The 24,207-nt window shown below is 40.6% G+C and overlaps 1 protein-coding gene and 2 long non-coding RNA genes across 3 annotated transcripts in view; 1 reads left to right on the top strand and 2 right to left on the bottom strand.

Annotated features, from left to right (window-relative positions):
- Positions 1 to 9,022: 9,022 nt before the first annotated feature.
- Positions 9,023 to 9,776, top strand: LOC118563584. The gene is made up of 3 exons (XR_004931281.1): positions 9,023 to 9,076; positions 9,198 to 9,373; positions 9,617 to 9,776. It is a non-coding gene; the product is annotated as an uncharacterized LOC118563584 (long non-coding RNA).
- A 1,771-nt stretch (positions 9,777 to 11,547) lies between these two features.
- Positions 11,548 to 12,833, bottom strand: LOC118563583. The gene is made up of 3 exons (XR_004931280.1): positions 12,741 to 12,833; positions 12,227 to 12,392; positions 11,548 to 11,631 (listed from the first exon to the last, which is right to left on the bottom strand). It is a non-coding gene; the product is annotated as an uncharacterized LOC118563583 (long non-coding RNA).
- Positions 12,834 to 20,097: 7,264 nt separating this feature from the next.
- nmi (N-myc (and STAT) interactor) overlaps positions 20,098 to 24,207 on the bottom strand; it is a 64,743-nt gene continuing 60,633 nt past the window's right edge. The window contains exon 9 of the mRNA XM_036138753.1: positions 20,098 to 21,109. Within this exon, the coding sequence (XP_035994646.1) occupies positions 20,906 to 21,109 (204 nt within the window). The 3' untranslated portion in view covers positions 20,098 to 20,905. The remainder of the gene's footprint in view (positions 21,110 to 24,207) is intronic.

Genomic DNA, 24,207 nt, shown 5'->3' with positions numbered 1-24,207 from the left:
ATTAAGATCAAAGCTAACATGCAGCAGCTTGTTAGCTTACTTTACCTGTCATTAATCTGATGTAGATGTTATAAAATGATTACTGTAGCTTTGCTATTATAGAAATAAATCTTGTTTACTGAGTGAAAAAAAGACATTTATCTGCTACATTATTCCCCTTACTTGATTATGGTGACGTGTTATATATATTTGCAGTCACTGAATTAAAAAGATCTTATTCCATTTGAATCTTTTTGTTCATTCCTAAAAAAAAATGACTGTGGGTCTATTGGACAGTACTTCTGTTTCTGAATTTTGTGTATTATAATGAATTTTCTTCATAATATTATTTGCACTTACATTAATGCACTTTTTTTTAGTTTTTGTGCAAAATACTGTATATTTTAAGTAGAAGCCTGAAATTGTTTTATTATACTGTATTAGTAATGACATGTGCTGCTGACCTCTTAGTCAGATCAACCTTTAAAAAAAGAGATCTTAATCTCAATAGGAGTTTATCTTGTTAAATAAAGGTTTTTATTAGTATTATAATTAATCTATTTTTTCTCCCCTTGTGTCCATCTCTCAGCAGCATCATATCCACCAAGCATGGCACAATCACAGAGAAACCGCTACTGCAGTGTCCCACAGTGCCTGAACAACAAAAAAAACTTTCCATATCTCAGTGTTCATGACTTCCCGGCTGATGCTCAGACTGGAGCCCGTTGGGTGACGGCAATAAGAAGAGACGAGGGGCCAAATTTTAAAATCCTTCGTGGCAGCACTTACGCCTGCAGTCAGCACTTCTCTTCCGAGGAGACCTATGTTTCTGCAAGTGGTCTTTAACAAATTAAACTCCATCTTTCTTTCTTAAAGATAATTGAGTTATAAGTTTATTTAGCTTTTCCCAAGATAATTTCAGTGGCTCACCATGTACATTTTTATTAGAGCTGTCAAAATCAATTTGTTAATGAAAGGAAATTAATCCGAAAAATTAATTAATTTCTGCACATACAAATGTTTTTTAAAAATACTCACCTGTACACTGTGATCGCACACTGTCTCTTTCTCCTGCATTGTTTACATTTCAATTGTTTACTGTTAAATCACTGCTGTAATTTACTGTAATTCTCAAGCTGTATGCAAACGGAATTTCGTTCTGTACGCACTCTGTGCATACAAAATGACAAATAAAGTTGTCTAAGTCTAATTTGTCTATGGATGAACCCAGAACCACACACAAGGGACTTAAAATGAAAGTCTTTATTGAAGGTTTGATGGGATGGAGGGTGATGTAACCAGCGAGGTAGAACTGCACGGGAACAGGGTGATGGTGTTGGCAGGAGCTGACGGCCCGGAGAGAGACTTCTTGGAACCAGGAACAGGCAGCAGGGTCCACAGCTCGGCAGAGAATTGACAGTTCAGGGGAGAACCCACCAGAGCTCGGCAGCAGGCTCTTCTGTAAGGCAGAGGGGAACCGAAGCAAGGCAGCAGGATAAACAGGACAGGTAAAAGGTAAAATGGACAGAGCTGCTATGAAGTATCTATGTAATAAATAACTAAAATATATGAAGTGTGATGTCTGAAGTTTTTTAAAATCCATGTTTTTTTTGTCAGTTCCCTGAAAAATAACAGTATAGGACACAAGGGGTTTGCCCCGACAGCAGCATAATCCATAAATACTATAATTAACTGATTATTAGTGTGCATGCAGTGTGCATTCAACATTATTGACAGCGTCTTTCTCAGTCTATGATGTCCTAAACTATCACAGTTTTAACAGGAATGGGCAGAATTATTTTATTAATTGAGGCTCCAGATCTACTGACGAGACTGAGAAACACACTGAACCCACCGAGGAATTTTGTGGGATACTGCAAAGTCTGCAACCTCAGTAAAATACTACACAAAAAAAAAAAAAAAAAACGGGAGGGAATGAGGCTCCTCATTTTTATTCATATAGCTGTGACCAAGTGGCCAACAGTATTGACACTGTTCCAAAACAAAGTAAGAAAGGCTCAACATTATACATCAACTATATCCCTGGTGTGACTCATTGACTAAAAGCTGTGAAACAGATAAGCTGATATAGCAATAAAGCTAGCGTAGCAATATAATGGAGAAATAGAAAACTAATAAATGACAAAAGTCCTGTTGGTAGCATAGCTACCATTATCCTAGCATCTATGCTAACAACAGAGCTAAGAAGACAAAGCTCTTACCTTCATAATCGAAAAGGTATTGTTCCACAAAGAACTTGTCATCTTCGTCGAGTCTGGAGGCTTGTGTGGCTGAAAGCTTTTGTACCAGTCTGTGCATGTCTCCCAAACTGAATTTGGGTAGATTGGTGAGGGACTGTGTGAATTCCCTATGTAAAAACACTGCTCGCGGAGAAAGCGGAAGTAAAGATACCCTGCTTCACCGCAGAACGGAAGTTGCATGACGTCACTGTGAAAAGGGTCTATAACAGAACTCAACTTTTTTCTGCCACATACAATATGGCGGTGACGTTGACGTGCGAACCTGCGCCCTGTGACGCGTCTACGTATATATGTCTGTGCCCAATGACGCGTCTACTCTTATATTATGTCTATGGTGCAGCCTAGCCACCGCATTTCTACCATAATATAAAACCGACATTAAATAAACGACTCACCGTCACGTAGTTGCAAGAAAAACACCCAATGGAACACCCTTCGTCTGGGTAAATTGGACTTGATTCAACAATATCCTTCAGTAATTTAGGAAAAACGGCAGCACAGCACAGCACAGCAAGCAATAGCAGCCACAAGACGGAGGAGTTCACCTCTGACCCGGAACTCAAAGAGTACTGCTTGTTGTCTGCTCACACAGCGCCACTCGTGGACAGTATAGGAACTGCAGGAACGAAGTACGTCTTTTTCAGTAATCATTGTTGAATGATGATAATGCATTTTTCTAGCGATGATTTCTGTCACGAGGACATAATGCAGTGTTGTGCTGGCAACCATCCCAACTAATAAAAATAAGATTTAAGATTAAAATAGTACAGTATAGTGGTAAAATAAATACAATTATTGTGGTTTAAGGACAAGTTTGGTACCTGCATTAAGGTTAATTTCAAAAGGTACTTGTCATTTTCAGACTAAAAAACATTCTAAAAAGATGTTCTAATTCGGTGAATATGACTGGATATTTAAACAGAAAATAATAATGAAATTAATTATTCTTTCAACTAGCAGTTTTTGAGTATGACTAAAATTCAAGGCAGTGAAGGAGGGTAACTGATAAGTGATGGCTGATGGTGGAGAGCTTGCAGGCCTGGCTTCGGTGGAGAAGCAGCAAACAACTGTGGCAGGAAATGTGACTTTCATTTCAATGCAATGCAATGCAAAACTGGACAACAGTAGAAATCAGTAGAGTGAGAAAAACTGGCCCTGATGTCCTCCAGTAGCCTAAGCCTGATTGTAAGATGTCCCTGAACTCTCGTTACATTACAAAGTTTACAATAATAAGGAGAGCCAGCGAAATGCTTGAGGCAGGATTATACAGGAAAAGGAGGAGATTAAGTATAATATAAAATAAATTAATAAACAATACATAAAATACTTTAATGTTTTCTTAAAACGTCTGAATACAAACTGTCCCAAAACATGTTAAATAAATTCCTTTATCATCATTCATTTATACCAGTTGTTCAAGTTATTTAATTGTTACTTGTAAAAAAAATATATATTATTGTAAATTAGAAATGTCCCATGCTCCTGAATGCAGCTTTCTGACGCTCGGGAACGCATCACACTGGTCTGAGAACGCAGCGCGGAGTAGAGGCACGTTACTGCTTAAGACAAAGCTTTGCCGTTTGTAAAACTCATGTCGGCTGGCACGGTTTATTGTTCTGTGTGAATGACAACAGACCACAACAAATGAGGCTGCTAATGAGCCAACAGCCAACAGGAGAAGGTCTGCATCGAAGCAGCATGGAAAATTGGTGTTATTAAAACATGATTAAATACTTCAATGTAGCATGAAAAAATAAAATATGTGAATAAAAAAGTTAAAGGCATGAGGTGAACTGTATTGATTTAAATTGAAAAATCGTTTTTTAAAGCCAAAGGGAAATGAAATATTGGGTGAAAATGTAATTCTCTAAAATTGGCACAGCTTGGATTCAAACTTTCGATCTTCTGCTTTGCAGCCCGACACCTAACCCACTCGACCAAAACACAGGTGTCGTGCTCAGCCGAGCTTTATTGAGAGGTCAATTGTGTTAAGAAGTGTTTTTTGCGAATTTTGTTCCAAATGTAAGTCGAAACGGCGTCAAGTACTAAAAGCCCTGATTGCGGCGTCGAGACCAACGTTTCGATATATAGTATGTGGGGGTATACCCTACGGTTCGGGCTGTATTAACAGTACTATAATAATAATAAAGAAACCCTTATTAGGTGCATAGCATAAGGCCTCCGCCATGCATTTTCAATGCATAGGCGGGCGCCTAATAATAATAAAGAAATCCTTATTAGGTGCATAATATAAGGCCTCCGCCATGCATTTTCAATGCATAGGCGGGCGCCTAATAATAATAAAGAAATCCTTATTAGGTGCATAACATAAGGCCTCCGCCATGCATTTTCAATGCATAGGCGGGCGCCTAATAATAAACTAGAAACATTTCTGAAGAAATTTAGCAAGGCGCCTGCCACTTGGTGCGTACCGTACCGTCAGAAATAGCAACAGGAAGTAACACTGCGAATTTCAGGTTCCTACGGTCTTCACAGCCCTCGCAGCGGCCGTTGAAAGGTGCCATGTTAAGTCAACGGACCTCCTAGGAGCCTCTTGCTAGCAGCGTTGTCATGGAGACTCACTGACAGCTACAGCCCTCTCTGTCTGTAAAGGTTGAAGAACTCTGGCTAAGCAGCTGTTGGTAGGACCTTCCTAAAGCTATTTCCGGTTAGCAACATGCTAACGGTTAGCCGCTAGCATGGCTGTGTTCAGTATCACCGGGTGATGTTACTCTGTTAGTTTGGTTGAAATCCTGTACTGAAAAGTGCCTAAAAAGGGAGAAAATCCTAAAATTCACCAAATCTGTCAAGCAGAAGTTTGTACAGGCTTCCTAGAGCTACTTCCGGTTAGCAACATGCTAACTGTCAGCCGCTAACATGGTTGTGTTTGGTATCACTGGGTGAGTGTACTCTGTTAGTTTGGTCCAAATCCTGTACTGGGATGAGCCTCAAATAGGGAGAAAAAATGTTGTTTATAACGTTGCCATGGTAACTCAAAATGGCGGGTGGTACAAAAAAATACTTCATGGGATGAGCACACATGTTTTAATATACACAATGTGGGGATTATAATACAAAACTCTTAGTCTCCCACGCCGGGAATCAATCCCATGACCTCTTGCATGGAAAGCCTGCACTTTCCATCTGAGCTATACTGGAGAGCCATGTATGAGCATGCATTATTGGGACCATAAGGGGTTTGGTCCCCCATTGAAAAGCATTGGATGTTTGACACTTCATAGCTTGGAGGTGCTTTATGCGACGTAGCCCAAATTTCTTGTGGAGTTTTCTCTCTAAAGTAAGAACAGACTCTGTGAAGCAAAAGTTGGTGAGACCTTTCTAGAGCTACTTCCGGTTAGCAACATGCTAACCGTTAGCCGCTAACATGCTTGTGTTTGGTATCACTGGGTGAGTGTACTCTGTTAGTTTGGTCCAAATCCTGTACTGGGAAGTGCCTCAAATAGGGGTGCCAATACTTAATGTCACCAAACGTGACCAAAGTTCATGGGTCAGATTGGCCTCCTTTAGAAACTCAGCCTCACCACATCTGGGCCCAGAACTCAACATTTGACCAAAATGACGTGTAGCACCATTTCTCACATGTGGGTGGTGCTGTATTGGCCAATTGGGTCGTGTCTGGGCATCATGCCAGGTCCTGTTGGAAGCAAAGGCCCAATAGTAAAGCATGTGAAATCCAAAATGGCACAGAAAACTGACACATGGCTGAAAGTCACTTAAAAATTTTAAAATGTTAAGAGGAAGTGACTGTGCGAATTTCAGGCTCCTACATTAATCACAGCCACTGCAGGGGATGTTGAAAGTTGCCATTCTATCCGAATGGAGCTTCTCTCTCTCTGGCCCTCAGAGTTCCGTCGTCATGGAAACTCACTGACACAGCTGCAGCGGGCCAGTCTCCCGAAGTGCAGACACTTTGTGTCAGAGGCTGCTATTGGATTATAATGGAGAACTTTGCCTCAAACAACGCTGCATATCTCCTGTTCCGTAAATGGTAAAGACGTAATTTTTTCAGCATTTTTTTCGTAACGGATAGGGGAAGAAGATAAGCTATCGGTTTTTGCTGAAAAAAGTTTAATAAAGGCGTAAAATATTATGATATAAAAGGAATTTTTAGCGAATTTCAGAAATCCTCTAAAAAGGTTCCCGAACAAATCGCTCTAGCTGAAAAAGTATAAGATATATCAAAATAATTCTTTCACTCTAAGTACTTATCTTAGCAGTAATGTCCTGAAGGAGCTGAACGTTTTGATACCAGAATGGTTGAAATCGGTTGAAAAATGCAGAAGTAGTTAGAAGTCAGAAAACGTACGGAATAATAATAATAATAATAATAATAATAATAATAATAAAAATAAAGAAAAACAGGAAAACAATAAGTGAGAATGCTGTATAGCATTCTCACTGATAAAGAAGTAAGTTTAGAGGTGCATAGTAATAGGCCCTGCCCATGCATTTGCATTGGGAGGCAGTGCTGTGCTTCGCACAGCACTGCCTCCTCATTGCACATGCAAGGCAGGCGCCTAATAAATAGTCCGTTTAGAGGTGAATAGTAATAGGTGCCTCCATGCATTTGCATGGGAGGCAGTGCTGTGCGAACCTCCTCATTGCAAACGCTATGGCAGGCGCCTAATAAATAGTCCGTTTAGAGGTGAATAGTAATAGGTGCCTCCATGCATTTGCATGGGAGGCACCGTAGGCTCTCATCGCTTGGGGATTTTAAATCAAATCTTCTGAATAAAAAGGATTTGTCTTCATCAAAACCTGCCGATCGGGAAAACTTTGTGTCTGCAGAGATGCAAACTGCGTATATCGATCTGAGACTCAGCTAATGAGCTAATTGGCAACTGCCGACAGTCAACGTTTGCCATTCATTTGCTATGGTAGTCCTAAACCACTACTGACGTAATACACTTTTTGGCCACAAGCATCATTTTGGGGGCGTTGTTTCCACCTCTTCTCTTAGAGCCGTTTCTAATAGAAAGATGAAAAGGCAAAAACGGTCCAAACAAAAGGTTGTAACGTTTACATTTGTAACCTCTGCCTTACATAAACACTAGAATTAAATCTTAATAAATAAAATTATAGACAATTATTTCAGTAACTCAATTCAGTAAGTGAAATACACTATATTCAGGGGTTGGACAATGAAACTGAAACACCTCTCATTTTAGTGTGGGAGGTTTCATGGCTAAATTGGACCAGCCTGGTGGCCAATCATCATTAATTGCACATTGAACCAATAAGAGCAGAGTGTGAAGGTCCAATTAGCAGGGTAAGTGCACAGTTTTGCTCAAAATATCGCAATGCACACAACATTATGGGTGACATGGGTGAGTTCAAAGGAACACAAATTGTTGGTGCACATCTTGCTGGATGTGTCAAAACTTTCTTCAATTGAATAAAAACAAAACTGAAGTAATAATATTTGGACCAATAGAGGAGAGATCAAAAGTTAGCACACAGCTTCAGTCGCTTCAGCTAGAAACCACTGATCAGCCCCGAAACCTTGGTGTAGTGATGGACTCATACCTGAACCTCCAAAAGCATTTACAGACAGTGACAAGGTCGGCTTTCTATCACCTGAGGAACATTTCCAGGATTAAAGGACTAATGTCTCAAAAGGATCTGTAAAAACTAATCCATGCGTTTATATTTAGTAGAATTGATTACTGCAACGGTGTTTTCACAGGTCTGCCTAAAAAGTGGACCAGACAGCTGCAGCTTATCCAGAACGCCGCTGCGTCCTCACTAAGACTAAGAAAGTAGAGCACATAACCCCAGTTCTAAAGTCCTTACACTGGCTCCCTATATCTCAGAGAATAGACTTTAAAATACTTCTGTTAGTCTATAAATCCCTAAATGGCTTAGCACCTACATACATTACAGACTTGTTATCAGTGTATCAACCCTCCAGACCACTAAGGTCTTCTGGCTCCAGCCTACTCTGCATACCTAGAACCAGAACCAAACATGGAGAAGCAGCATTTAGTTCCTATGCTCCGCTTATCTGGAACAAACTTCCAGAAAACTGTAAAAGTGCGGAAAGCCTGAGTTCTTTTAAATCAAGATTAAAAACACATTTGTTTACAATTGCCTTTGACTGTTCTAGTTAAACTGTTTTACTGTTTTTAATGTTCTTCTTTGTTTCTACATTCTATCTCTACTTGCTTTTATTCTATTTTCTATCTACATTTTATTCCTACTTGCATTTATTTTGCTATATTTTAATCATGTAAAGCACTTTGTATTGTCTCTGTACAAGTGTACAAGTGTTTGTGATGTATCAAGAGCCACGGTGTCCAGGGTAATGTCAGCATACCGCCGGGCGTACACTGTACGAGTTTTTCCCCTTCTTCAGTCGTGCATGCATTTTTTGAATCGGGCCAAATTTCAGCTTGATCTTACAGGGGGGGAGGAGGGGGGACTGGCTTCTCACGACTACCTCCCGATCAGGAATCAGACGGTCGGTGAAAATCAAACATGTTTGAAATTCAGTCGGCCGTCGTGAGGTTTTCGTGAGCACATCCTGCTGGTGAAGCAAAGCTACGACAGTTTACAAGCCGTTTTTCCCCCAACCTCGCACAGTGCGCACGCGCAAACAAGTAGATTCTGCTTCTGTTTTCCTCTCGGACAACACAGAACACAACACAGAACTATGGCGGCAACACGTGTTTCATGGAGTCAGTCGACGGAGGAGCAGCTCGTGGAACTTTGGCAAGCTCACCCCAGTCTCTTTGATGTTGGCTCCCAAAGCTACCACAACCGGAATAAAAGGGAGAAGAGTTGGGTCGATATTGCTACCCAATTACAGCTACCTGGTACGTTCCTGTCTTGACCAAGCATTTAGTTTTGTTTTTGTTTTTGTGTGTGTGTGTAAAAAAAAAGAGAGAAAGACAGTTAGTGGCAATATACGTGAAAAAATATACTTTTCTTTTGCAGTGAATGAGGTTAAAACCCGTGTGGCATCACTCCGGACGCAATACGGAAAATTGATGAAACCCAAGCCCAGCGGCAGTGCCCAGAAACCACTGACTCCAAAACAGAAGTGGATACTGAAGCACTTAGATTTTTTGAAGGGTCACATCATTCACAGACATGCTGAATCTACACTGAGAGTAAGTTCATATAACCACAGCAAAAAAGGTATTTTGGTGGGGACATAATGGACATAATGTTAAAGTCCAAAGAAATGCACACTTAAATGTACAAATTCACACACCTTGAGGTTGAAATAAGTCACTACAGTCAACCTGCACCTAATAATTATGTGTAAAATGATCTGACTGGAGTAACTGATCAAACTTGTTACTTCATTGTAATCACTCTATTCTGATTGCTGTCTACGCTTTTTTCCACAGCCTGGCACTGAGTCAGAGGACACTTTTGAGGGAGAGGAGGATCCATCCACTGTGGAAAGTTAAGCAGATGTGTCTTCAGATACCACCAGTCCAGTGTCAGTGCCAGAAGAGGAAAGCAGTGTGCCTGTGACATGTCAGCCGGTGCAAAAACAATGGGTCCAAAAAAAAAAAAACTCAATCTGCTCAGCACAGCCTTGAAATGACCAAACTTTCACTGCTCCAGCAAGTACAAAAAACTCTCTCATCTACTGGCGACCCTTCGGAGCTGTTTGGACAGCAAGTAGCCACAGAGATAAGAATCATAGAAGACAAAGTAGTGTCTGCAAGGCTTAAAAAAAATCATGGATCTGATTTATGATGCACGGGAAGCACAGGCAGGAAGTCAGCTGCCTAGGCCATCATTGTATTCCTCTCAAGACTACCAGGCCCCATCTACCCAGCCTATGTCTTTTACAACAATGTTAAATTCTGATTAGCTGGTTTGTAAAAAATAAATGTGTCTAGAGAGATCAATGTTCTTTATGTGACAGAAACCACTTCGGTTTTGGAGAATTTCCACATTTTGCATTTCTCTAAATATCTGAAGCTAATAGTTTTTGTTTATTCTTTACAACATAGATTTGTTTTAATCTACATGTTCAGTTTCTACACACAGGTTTGTCCGGGGTACGAAAGAGAACAGTCGAACTGTTCTTGATGTGCCATCTACTTGAATGTAGCACTGTTTGCACATTTTGTAAAAAAAGATTTTTCTGAATGTGTAAATCACTTATTTCCCAATAATGTACAGTAGTGTTTTCTACTTTGTTTTAATATTTCAAAACATGTTTAAGTAGGCTTTATAATTGGTAAAGTTTAAAATAAAATTGCAGGCGACACATCGTTTCCAAAACCTACACCATGTTTTGTTGCCATGACACGCTTCCTGCAGGTGAGACAAAGTATTGGCAGAGGACCTCCCTTTGTCTCTTTGCCTCCATTGATGGGTTGCGTGCCTGGCCTGCTGAAATGGACTGAAGGGCCCCCTCCCTCCTCCATGCTCCTTCAATCAGCTGGTTGTTAGCATCCTCTGAATCTACATAACCAGGTGGTACGTAGGCCTCAGACCTCTGCTGTCGGAGAAAGTTGTGGAGACAGAGACATGTGAACACAATGGTGACTACCTTGTCTGGATCCAGGCAAATGGTTGTTCTGAAAACCCTAAACCGATTCACAAGAATTCCAAAAGCATTCTCCACAACACGCCGTGCTCTGGAAAGACAGTAGTTGAAGATCCGCTGATTGTTGTTAAGGTTCCAAAAGGGATATGGTTTCATCAGATCTGGTCGGAGGGGATACGCATCATCACCAATAAACATGTAGGGAATCACATTATCCGTGCCTGGCAGGGAGTCATCGGGGGGGAAATTCAGTGTGCATGTGTCCATAGCATCTCTAAGGTCAGAATGAGCAAACACTCCAGCATCAGACACCCTTCCTTGTGTCCCTGTGCTTGCATACACAAACTTGTAGTTTGCGTCAACAACTGCCATGAGTATGATGGAAAACCTAGACTTGTAGTTATAAAACATGCTTCCACTGTTGCGAGTAGGTTAAATGAATACATGTTTCCCATCTATTGCTCCTAAGCAGTGTGGAAACTGCCATTTGTTTTCAAAGTCTCTGGCAATGGCCGTCCACTCAGAGTCAGTTGATGGCGTCTGTGGAACACAAAATATGATGTATGAAATAAACATTTTTGGAAAACATGTTTTTATGTCTTAAACACAGTTTTTTTTTACCACATTTCACAAAGACTGGAGAAAAAAACGAATGACATTTGGTTTACTTGTGGAACATATTTGAAAAATGTTCAGTAAACCGTTAAGCAGTATAAAAATAGCTGTAACAGAAATTTACCTTCAAGTAAACATCACGCAGCACTGTAGTGAGGGCTGTGCACGTTTCCATCACTATCCAACTCAGTGTTGTGCTTCCAATCCTGTAATGAAAACCTAATGACTTGAAGGTCTCGCCTGTCAAAATAAAGAAAGTGGTTTAAATAGTTAGGTAGATTTAGATCAGGCGTCACCAACCTTTTTCAAACAGAGCTCATTTATCTGTGTTGTGTCATAAAAAGGGATACAAGGATATGTAATGTGGAACTCACTTCCTGGTGATTTAAAGTCTTACCAGTTTTAGTAAGACTTTAAATCACAACTCTGGTTATGCCAAAATAAGACATGTAATAATTTAAGATGTTTTTATATTTTACTGTATGCCTTTAGATGTTGTCAATATTAAGTTGTGCTATTTTAAATGACTTATTAGTTTTAGTGGCACTTTTGAAAAAAGGCCATCTAGGGAAAAGTGTTGCAAAATAGCAGTAGCTATCGCATTATGATGCCAACATGGGACTGCTGTCATGTTCATTTTGTCTAGAATAGAATAAAGTGGTAGTATAAAGGACAGATGTCCACTCACTGGGCATTAGTAGCTGTAATTGTATGAACTTGGGCGAAGTGATTTATAATGTGATGTGGTTAAAGGATTTTTTTTTTTTTGCATCATGTTCACCTCTGTTAAATGTAATGAGCAGTGTTGCAGAAGTGTTTTTTTTAATACACTTACCTGTTGCCAGAAAGCGTAAGGTCACAGAGAGCCTGTCCCTGGGGCTGATGGCTTTTCTTAGGTGTGTGTCTTTCTTTATTATGTGTGGTGTCACCCTCTCCAGGAGATAAGAAAAGTCTTCAACCGACATCCGCAGAAGCTCCCGAAATCCCTTCACATCATCTACCTATTGATAGATAGGGCTGTCATTAAATACACACACTTAGAACTTTGAATATTTATGTTTACATACTTCTGATGCTATTAAAGCCACACAAACGAAAATGACTTATGCAATGCAAATCTAAAACATGTTTAGTGTTTAGACAATCAGTGAAAATAAAAAGCAGGTCGACATCACATCCACACATCTGGTGATAAGGTATGCAATTCACAGCATAACAGTAGCTTAATTATAACAAAAGCAGGCTATAGACACCAAACATTTATTTCTGCATTTAACTGACTATCGTGACATTGTTGATAAACAAAGAGGAAAAGGCTGGGGTGTTAAATGTGCACAACGTCAGCTTACCTCAAGTTCTTTCTGTAAAACAGACAGACCATAGATGTCACGTTTCCTCAGCCATATCTTTGTCCAAATACGTCGTCGCCTTTTCTTTTTAGGGCTTTCTGCACACAAAATTGCACTTATTGCCAAAGCAGCGCGTTTCTTTACAGTAGCCATCGACACTTCCGTCTTCTTCTTCTTCCTCTTCCGTCTTCTTCTTCTTCTTCCGTCTTCTTCTTCTTCTTCTGTCTACGTTCGGACGTACAGTGTGAGCCATAGACATACGTCTATGGTGTGAGCACTCTGGTCGCGTCCGAGTGTCGCGCCGTACACAGATCGTGAGCGGTGAACTTTTAAACCCCGCGGTTCCGTCGCACAGTTTGAGATGTATATAAGTACCACGACTGAAAAACTCGTACAGTGTATGCCCGGCTTAACTGTGGACGCACGAGGAAGCTGTCTGAAAGGGATGTTCGGGTGCTAACCTGGATTGTATCCAAAAAACATATATAATACTTATAACTAACTTTCTGAAATATAAACTAAAGGTCACCAATCAGTTCTAAAACATCTTTAGATGAACTCTTGTTGAGCCCTGGAGAACCAGCGTACCAGATTAGCGCCTTACAAAGAGTTTACAACCATTCTGTTACATTTTATCTGAGTGTCTTTTACTCGGGTGAGCAGCAACTCGTGGTCTTGTCTTACTTTTTATTGATTATTTTTTTAACCTGGACACGAACATTTATCACAGGATCAGCCCGATCCAAAAAAACTGAATCGTTTAACACACTTACCATAACAGCTCCGCATCACCGTTTATGACAACGAACTTCCACTTCTTCTTCTTCTGTTTTAAAAGTGGTGCGCCCTTCTTCTTCTTCATGTTTTAATGGGTGCTGACCACATCCAAAAGGATCATTACCGCCCCTCTACTGGTGCGCTCTGTTCCTCATCTTTATATTATCAGCAGCGCAACCAGCTACCATAACACCTGTTAAATGTATCACTGTTATAGCTCCGAAGGTCCAGAAACTCATGTGTGCTATAGCGCAGCAACGCGGTGCAGTTTTGGAAGAAAAGATAGCCAGTGTGGTGTTAGCTTTAGCCTAGCACGCATTCTCCTCCGCGGTTAAGCCGGCTTTGTTTATGTTCCGGTCGCCGGCTGAGTTGCACTTCCACCCGGCCGGGAGAAGTCGGCAGGATCCAGTGTTCTGGAGATCTCTAGGATGACGGGAATATCGGCGATAAATGTATCACTGTTATAGCTCCGAAGGTCCAGAAACTCATGTGTGCTATTGCGCAGCAACGCGGTGCAGTTTTGGAAGAAAAAGTCCGGTGAAAAATAGATTAAAAAAACTTCAGGAAAACTTTGTTGTTTTTTGATGTGAGACGGTGCAGAGCTGAAAAGTCCATATTGCGCCTGCTAATGAGCAGTAGTTCTTGCTGTTGGAATTTTTTCATCATTCATTCATTTATATCAGTTGTTCAAATTATTTATTTGTTACTTGTAAAAAATATATATATATATATATTGGGTACCCCCAGCGGGTTGCGAACCTGCGACCTTTGGTGCACCAGCCCAACACCTAAACCACTGTACCAAAAAAATTTGTCATGCTGAGCTCTGCATTATGGAGAGGTCAACTGTGTGTAGGAAGTGGTTTTGAGAAGTGGTTTTTGGTTAATTTTGTCACCACAGAAACTTTAAATGGCGTCAAGTATAAATAGCACACTTCACGGCGTCGAGACGCACGTTTTGATATATAGTTTGTGGGGGTACAACCTACGGTTCGGGCTGTATTAACAGTGACGGAAGAATAAAATGGAATATTAAAGAAACCCTTATTAGGTGCATAGTATAAGGCCTCCGCCATGCATTTTCAATGCATAGGCGGGCGCCTAATAAAGAATAAAGAGTCAGTTTGAGGTGAATAGTAATATGCCCTGCCCATGCATTTGCACATGCAAGGCAGGCGCCTAATAATAATTATTATAAAGAAACCCTTAGATGCGAGTGTTATGTGGGAATGTGTGTACAGCGTCTTTCTTTTTTTTAAATCTGTGTGTGGTGAGTGGGGGACAAGGGAGGGATGGTGTGAATGAGTTTTTTTTTTTTCCCCAGGTATGGGTGTGGTCCGCTCCCTCTACCAAGAACATCTAAAGTCTCCGCTAGGTGCGTAGCCCATCCCCCCATGTCCTGCCCTCTTCCGCTGCGCTGGCGGGCGCCTTGGCCCTCTGGCGCATTGACGGTCCTTGGGTTTGGGGCAGGTTCCCGGGTGGGTGCTGGCCCATTCCCGGGGGCGGCTTCGCGGGGCCTGGCCCCCCGGGGGGCGGCCGGGGCCCCTGCCGCGGGGCGGGGCGCCCCTGGCCCCCAGGGCCCATGGCCAGGACCTCTTCAGTGCGGCTGGCTGCCGGTGGAGCCCACGGGCTCGTCCCGTGGCTCTTGGGGGCGTCAGCATTGCGGTGGCTGGGGGATTTCCTCGGGGTCGTCTCTCCTCTTTCCTTGAGGGGGGTTGCAGATTTCCTGTGGTGGCCCCTCTCGGGCGTACTGCTTTGGGGGCCCCTTTGGGAGTTCGGGTTTATGGGTCTCCTGACCCCTGCCTCTGTGCTCGGGGAAGGCGGTTTTTTGGTTCTCCACAACCACTATCGAGCCATTTCCTTCTGTATAATTTTCACCTAAACTAGTGCACTCTCACAAACTCCCACAGGTGCTGGGTCCCAGGTATTAAATGTTCACTTATATACAGAAAGCCTATAATTTATTTATTTATTTTCTTTCACTTTCTTTTTAAGGTATCACATTACACATGTCAGCTTAAATAAAAATACATTTAGCAATGGTATCAAGGTGTTACTCGATTGTATCTGTTGCTTTATGTCCGTTGGTTGGGCTGTTCTTTTTGCGTCTCTTTCCAGGTGATGGAGCAGACAGAGGACGTTTTATCATTCTCTTCCTTTTATCTCTTCTTTCTTTCACCTCTTCTCTTTCTTTTTTTCTGTTCTTGTTCTTCTTTTACTCTCCCACTTTCCCATTGTAGTGTCCATATAATTTGAAATTCTCCCTGCAGGAATCACAATAAAGCTATTTACATGCACAAATCAAGCGGAGCATTATGGCGAAAGCTGTTTGCTCTACTTGTGAATGCAAAATCTGTCGAGCTCTATTTGGCATTAAGACATCAATTCTTATTGCCACATTGCTAGACAGGACACTGGGAAAAAAATAAAAATTAAAAAATAAAAAAAATAAAGAAACCCTTGTTAGGTGCATAGTATAAGGCCTCCGCCATGCATTTTCAATGCATAGGCGGGCGCCTAATGATAGAAACTGCAGGACTGTGGGCAGGGCTTTAACAAAACGAGCCGATAAGAGTTAACAATGATTTGTTAAAAAAAATGGATGAGTCAGTAAAAAAATGTAAGGCAGTAAGGAGCGGCAGAGTCAATAGAAAAGTCTGTATAAGGACAAATGGTCTCTTAGCTAGCCCAAAGGGGGCGCGGTCCTCTCCGTCGCTCAGTCCTTCCAGTCACCTGCCGACTGGTCTTCCACGGCCACAGGCGAATTTCAGCAGGAATCCTGCCACTCATATTCCAAAACCTGGTCGTCCGTTCCTCGATGGCGACCAGTTGGATGCATCTCCGTGGCGACCAGTCCTCCATGTCCCGCCGCCCTGCCGCTCCTACACCTGCGATCTATCCAGCTCCGTGTACTGCTTCAACTGCACAGTTCCCTCTTTATTACCGGCTTCCCGGTCTGCACGCAGCTTTGCTAATAGAGAACGCCTGTGTAAAGATATGGATAAAGAAAACCGAGGCCACACTACCACACTATATAAGGGAACCCAGTGGATTGCATCAAAGTCCCGACAAGTAGCATTCACTCCAGGGAGAGTCGTCTGCATTGTCCATTGCTTTGCAGCAGTCCCTCAAACTGAGCAAGCATTAAGCGACAGCAGAAAAAAAAACTCCCCATTAACGTGAAAACCTCCAGCAGAACCCGAACCAGGGTCAGTATGAACGTCAGAACGTCAGGGTCAGAATGTCATCTGCCTCGTCCGACTGGGGGTTAGAGAAGACAGAGCACACACACAACAAGAGAGACAACAGTTTGGCCTAGGACTAATTAATGAATCAGACTGAAAGATGGTTGCCACTCCTCCTCCTCTTCCCGTAGATCTGGGAATGTAAAAATTTAAACAATTAGAGGGAGTTGACTCATTTATACTCACGTAGTATTCTTGCGATAGCCCTCAATGTCCAGGAGTGGTCAGTGGAGATGTGAATACCCAGGATGAATCAGTTGGAAGCATGTTGTCAAATGAGGAATTTCTTTTAATGTCAAGTCAAACCACATTTTTGATGCCAGTTTTGCCACCAAAATATTTTATGAAAAAAATCTTAGCTTTACATACACAATACAAATTGACTTAATAAACATTATTTACATTTCAGTTTATCTTAGTGTATTTTGATTATTCTTAGATTTTGTTAAAAATGTGGAACTGTTTTGTCATTAGATATTCCATCCATCCATCCATCTATTGTCTATATCTGTTGTCCTCACAGGGTTGCTAGGCAAGAGGTGAGGTACTTTGACAGTCCTTCACAGGGCAACACAGATGTACAGGGCAAACAACTATGCACATGAACAGTCAAAACTCGGGGCAATTTAGAGGGGCCAATTTAACTTAATAGTCATATTTTTGGATATTGGGAAGAACTCAGAGTATCCAGAGAAAACAGACACATACATGGGAAGAAAATGCAAACTCCATGCAAAAAGAGCTGCACCAATTTGGAACCTATTCTTGGTATATAATTATTTGTTATTAACAAGTGCCTAACATATTCTAGCAGATGGTAAAGCATTCCCAGTTCCGAATGGACTTATAACCCCTCTAATATGTCCTGTTTTATAGGATACTATTAATGAGACAATAGATTTGCATCTAGTAATGTTACAGAAAATCTGTCTGAAAATAGCTTTAACTAATTACCTAAAAACTGTTTTGAGTTAAACAAAACATTATTTGATGAAATAACATTTTGTTTGAGTTAAAGAACCAAAGTTCACCTTAAATCAGAATCAGAATCAAGTTTATTGCCAAGTAGGTTACAAGGAATTTGACTTGGTGTTGATGGTGCAGACAAAAAACTAAATAAAAATAAAATAAAATGGATATATATACGGAAGCTGTATACACTCAGTAAACTGTGCGTTAATGTAACGCAGAAGCTTGTAAGTCCTGAACGGGGGAGAGAGACAGTGTCCAGTTTCACGGGCGGCTCTTGGCCTTGTTGATAAGGCCGGTAGCAGATGGGAAAAAAACTGTTCTTGTGGCGTGAGGTTTTGGCCCTGATGGACCGCAGCCAAAGGACATGGAATGAGCTTAAATTAGCTTCACTAATTCAAAAAACATTTGGCATGTTTTCAGCCCATTCATAATGCAAATCCTGAGTCACGCAAAACATTATTTTAATCAATCAGAATCAGAATCAGAAATACTTTAATAATCCCAGAGGGAAATTGCTGTTTCAGTACAATCGCCATAACATAACAAACAAACAAATCAATGCGATTATATCTCCGGGATGTACAGTCGCTGCAGCGATCTGTCGCTGAAATCGGTTACTCCTAAAATTAAACAAAACGCATTTAAATCAACATTAATATTCCATATTAATGCGGTAATAACGCTCATAGCACTATCGAACAATGGTGGACCGAAAGGAACAAGCCAATGCTTGAAACGACCGTATTAGAATAACCAAAAATCAGAAGTTACCAGAAGCTAATAGCCATTTTGGCTAGCCGATTTTCGGCACTAACGTTTAAGACTTCAGTTTTATTTTTAGTCATAATAATAGAACCGGATAAAATAAACATTAATATCCCATCAATGTATGAAACCCCTGTGGAGATAACGTTTGCCGATATGATTCAAGTGTGTTTTATGGTTATAACAATGGCCTGATACAGAATGTCAGCATGAGCCACGTCCATTAGCTCTTTGTGTTTAAAAAAGCAAACATTTCCAAATGAACCATTTACTCTGCCTTCCTCAATCCTGTCAGACCTGTCTCGTGTGAGCTCGGTAAACATTGGCCATACAAGGAAGAAAGTAGGGGGAAAGCAGGGGATATGTGGTTCTTCCAGCAGCGGGATAGCTCTTAGCAGCAACAGACATGCAACCAGCTGCAACGTTGTTGGGATCGGCCTGGCCTGAGGCTCTGCAGCGTTCTCTGACCCGGTTGTATTCACGATTTCAGCTCCCTTTTTCTCTCAGCTTGGGAAGTGGGTAAAGGAGGCTGATCCCCGCCGTCTGAAGTCACCTTTCCTGTAACAGCTGAGGAGAAATAAACAAAGCTGTTTTTGGCATGGAGGGATTCTTTCCTCCGGCACTCGACGCTAAAGTTAAGACAGCAGACTTAACTCTGATTTGCCCGGTCATGTCCCCCGGGCGAAGAGAGGTTTCTCCCCTGTGCTGGCTTGTGCGTCTTTCAGGCCCCGTGAGGCCCCATGGTGGCCCAGCCACCTCCTCTCCTCCAGATGTCCCAGGCAGAAGAAGAGTGAAGACTGCATCTCTGGCCAGGAGTGCTCTGACCTTTTGTCTGTGTGAAGTGATCTGGGTTCACAGCAGGGAATCCTGCTGTGAAGGCGGATCCTTGGTGGCTGTGAATGTGAAATTTCTTGCTCACAATCCATTTTTAATCCTTCCCCATGTCACATATTGTTCAAAATTCACTCTGAATTTAGCCATGGCGTGATGGCATAACAATGGAGAGGGATGTCTAACTTTCCTTATGGACAATTGTAAATGGTTTTATTAGATAAACAGACTAATTTAGCCATGGCATGATGGCATAACAATGGAGAGGGATGTCTAACTTTCCTTATGGACAATTGTAAATGGTTTTATTAGATAAACAGACTAATTTATATATGAGGTTAAGGACTTGCACATTTGAAGTAAAAACTTGGCACTTTGAATCCCTTCCTTCTAATGGTAGTCCCAAAACATAAAGAATGCAAACACATGTTAGGAGTAATATAGAAATATGTGTCCTCTTATAGCTTGGAAACTCAGCAAAGGCGAGTCAATTAACAGGTGGTGTAGAGCAATGTGCTCAAGGGATTTTGATGTAGGCAGAGGAATTCAGTACAAAGAGGCTAACGCAAGGAAAATAAAGAAAGAATTGACATCTTGAAAACGTTTGAGCTCTGGCCAAGATAAACATACTGTCCTTACAGGCTACCTGGGCACTTTCTGCCAAATGTAACTTGTTTAAAGTTTGAAGGAAATGTTTTGCTCAGTTAATTCTGCATAAAAGAACCAACCAACCCCCCCATCCACCCAAAAACACAAAAAATCTATGATTGATATTATCTCTATATTTTATTGAGCGTCATAAACAAGGGGGAAAATACCATTAAGGCAAGGCAAGTTTATTTATAGAGCACTTTTCAGTAACAAGACGATTCAAAGTGCTGTAAAGTATGCATTACACAAGCTTAAATCTACCAGCACTGACCCAGAAAAAAGCAAACATTTCCAAATGAACCATTTACTCCTGAATTCATTTATGCAGTATGCAAAATATCTATAACAAATGGGAGAATTTCCTTAGGATAGAAAAGTTACAAATAGTGTACCCTGCTGGGAAAGTTCATGTCCCAAAAAAATTTAAAATGACAGAACTTAGATTTAATGGTTCATAGAGTAAAGACCCAATGAGACTTAACTTAGCACATCATCTGCCCTCTTCAATGACATATCATTTACTTTTACTACAGTGATTTGACTGCTGAAGTTTTCGTTGAATCACATCATCATGCAATAATTTACATTGAATCACGTGCAATAACTTACATTAAAATCAATATTTTGTACCAGTTCCAATCATCAATCTGAGTGTTCAGATACACATGGTAACTGAACATAAATTTGCCTAAACTACCCTCTGAAGCATATCTATAGACTGATAACATAGTAATTTAATGTAAATAAAACAAAACACATGCCCACTTTTGCAGAATAGAAAAAGAAAGATCACCACAACCAAACAACACTTCAAAGTCTTAAAACAGAAATGCTTTTCTGTTTCAGACACTGATAGTGGCAGGGAGTTTGCTCTTCCCTTCTTACCCTAAACACACGTACTATATAAGGTGCTTCTAGTTAACTTTAGTCAGTTATGTCCATTGTATCTTCACTGAAAAATGCCTGTAGAGCTTTTCCCTTAGAAATATACTTGATGCTCTCTATTTCCCCACCGGCGTTGTTGGGCTTCTGAAAATGAATTTCAAGGTGGTCCTGCAGGTCCTCCTCATCCTCCACATCATCAATGTCTTGCAGAAGAATGGTTCGCTTGGATAAGCCACAAGATGTCTGAAATTAATAAATGGTAAATGGTAAATGGCCCGTACATGTATAGCACTTTATCAAGTCCAGAGGAGCTTAAAACGTCTTATACTACATTCACCCATTCATCCACATGCTGACAGTACTGAGTTATATTTGTAGCCACATCCGGCCTGGGGCAGACCAACAGAAGCGATGCTGCCACAACAAAATCTTACATACAAAATCATAAAAAGGGGGGGGGGGGGGTCTGACAATTATAAAAATGAGTAATGGCTGAAGTGTTTTGTAAAACAATTAACTACAGTAGTGCTCTAGGGTTTTTAAAGTGGTTGCCGCGAGGTCACTACAGGGGTGCCGCAGGATTTTTTCATAGATTGATGAGAGTTTTATATTGAATGTACATTTTTTTACATTTTAACAATTTTGTAAATTTATTTTGATGTAAGCTAATATATTCTATGATGAGGGGCTTCATTTTATGTTTTCTTTACTACTTTGAAAAAAATGACAGAAAAATAATTATTAGGAAATAATGCATTTCCGTTGAGGGGGCGTGGCGGCGTCACTTGTAAACAGCGTCGCTATGACAGTGTCCACGGTGGAGGCTGTCACTACCCGATCCGTACCGGTAGCACGATCCGTACCATCAGCTCATTTGTGCACGCGCAAACACAATAACTTCTGGTAGGCAATTTCTGTTTTTTCTTACTTTTTTATTCTTTTGTATTTTTTCGAGGCGGGGGTTTTCTTTATGTATATCTTTGTATTTGCGTATATATTGCATATTTTACAAATAAATACAGAAAAAAAAAAAATATATATATATATATAATTTTATTTTTTGTGTGTTTTTAATAGCATAAATGTTTCCCAGTTGTGGTTAGGGAAATAAGAATATATACACCATTTCTTAAAGTACATAAACCCCCGCTATAATCACGTTTAGGAGTATAGAAACGTATTTTATTTTGAATATTCTTCAGGGTTTTTTTAATCATTTATTTGATTTGCATTTGTATTTGTGTATTTTGTACTTAATAAATGCATTTTAAAAAAGTATGCCTTGGCTTTGTTATGTGTTATTGTTCTATTCCCTGTTCGGTTTTTGTAAAAAAAATAAATTATGTGGGTAATTTTATGACGGGGTCTTCTCTTGTTCATGATTTGTACACCAGAGGGCGCTAAACTCTTAATTGATAGTTTTAACTTTCTAATAAAAAAATTTTTAGTACAACATTATTTGTATGACAAAATTCACCTTATAATTAACGATGAAAATAGTTTTCCCAGTCCTGTTTGAACAAATAATAAAACTAATAGAGTACATTCAGACAAAACGTTATGCAATGATATATTCCCGGACTTCTGAGCATATCCGATGATGACGTCAAGCAGTACAATGGAGAATGTAAAACGCATCAATTTCTTCCAGAAAAATCTTAAATATTTTCTATACAATATAGTTTAGCATTCATTAATGATTTAAGTATATAAATAAGTATTTTCAGTACCGTAATTACATTATTTTTTTGGCGACCAGGAAGTTATTCTGTTCGCGCGTGCACAAATGAGCTGATGGTACGGATCATGCTACCGGTACGGATCGGGTAGTGACAGAGGCAAAACAACAATGGACAAGTTTGTGAAGCGAACCAGTTCAGATCCTTAGCGTCTGGACACACCCAAAGCAACACCTGAAGAGTCAGCGGGAGCAAAGAGGCCAAAGATAAGACACTACAATGACAGTTATCTCAAATACGGATTCTTCTGGAGTGGGGATGCTACATGTCCCAGACCTGTATGCCTAATCTGCAGGGAGATGCTAGCAAACAACGCTATGGCACCTGGTAAACTGTCAAGGCACTTTGACACAAAACACCAGGACTATAAAAATAAAGACATTAAATTCTTCAGAAGGCTAAAATCACAAAATGCCACAAAGAGTGAACGTATGCTGTACCATGTTCGTGTGTCAGAGAAAGCACAGAAGGCTAATTATATGGTAGCTGAAATCATTGCTAAAGCAAAAAAGCCGCACACCATTGCAGAATCGCTAATGCAAAAACATTGTTCAAGTAATGCTAGGACCAGACGCTGCCAAAGAAATCGATAAGATTCCGCTCTCTGACAACACCATCAAATGGCGCATTGATGATATGTCCGGTGATATTGAAGCTAGTCTCTGTGACAGACTACGACAGAGCGGAAAATTTTCACTTCAAATAGATGATTCCACCGATGCAAGTGCCATTTGTCACCTGATCGCTAACGTGAGGTACGTCGATGAGGACCGCATAACAGAAAACTTCTTATTTTGTAAGGCACTGAAAAATCATGCCACGGGTGATGAGATATACAGGGTCACAAATGATTACTTCATGGAAAATGGCCTTAATTGGCAAATGTGCGCAGGTATATGTACTGATGGCGCTGCGTGCATGAAGGGCCGAGTTAAAGGCTTTGTGACGAAAGCAAAAGAGAGAAATCCACCATGAGAGTGACACACTGCATGCTCCACAGGGAGAGTCTTACTGCAAAAACGATGCCCCCTGAACTCACTGAGGTTTTGGATCAAGCGGTCAAAATTGTCAACTACATTAAGTCCCGCCCGCTTAAGACACGACTATTTGGCACCCTCTGTAGTGAAATGGGATCTGAACATCTGAAGAGTAGAATGTGAAATAAAAGAATGTCAGTTTTGGGGTACCACGGCTGGGTGGAAAAATGTGTAGGGGTACCTTGAGCCAAAAAAGTTTGGGAACCACTGGTTTACATTTTATCTTGCCCCATCCACCTTAATTAACACAAAATAGTTTGTGGTACCGTGTATAGTCACACACAATGACATAAACGTTTGATGACAAGTGTACAGGACCATTAAGAATGAGATTGCCTTGAAAATACATATACATGGCAGATTTAAAATCACACAAGAACGTCTGGGTCTGATGAATCCATGCAGATCCTGTCTACTGCCCAAAAAATGCATTTTATTTAATACTGTATACTAACACTATACATAGTTTATTTGAATTTGTAATACAGATAAAATGCAAAGCAACACAACTTAATGAAATATATCATCTATACCTGTTAAAACATGCGGACGAAATGAAGAGGGT

Source organism: Fundulus heteroclitus, chromosome 7, assembly GCF_011125445.2.
Source record: "Fundulus heteroclitus isolate FHET01 chromosome 7, MU-UCD_Fhet_4.1, whole genome shotgun sequence".
NCBI classification, from domain to species: Eukaryota; Metazoa; Chordata; class Actinopteri; order Cyprinodontiformes; family Fundulidae; genus Fundulus; species Fundulus heteroclitus.
The sequence above is the reverse complement of the archived record's forward strand: the minus strand, read 5'-3'. Positions and strand labels throughout refer to the sequence as shown.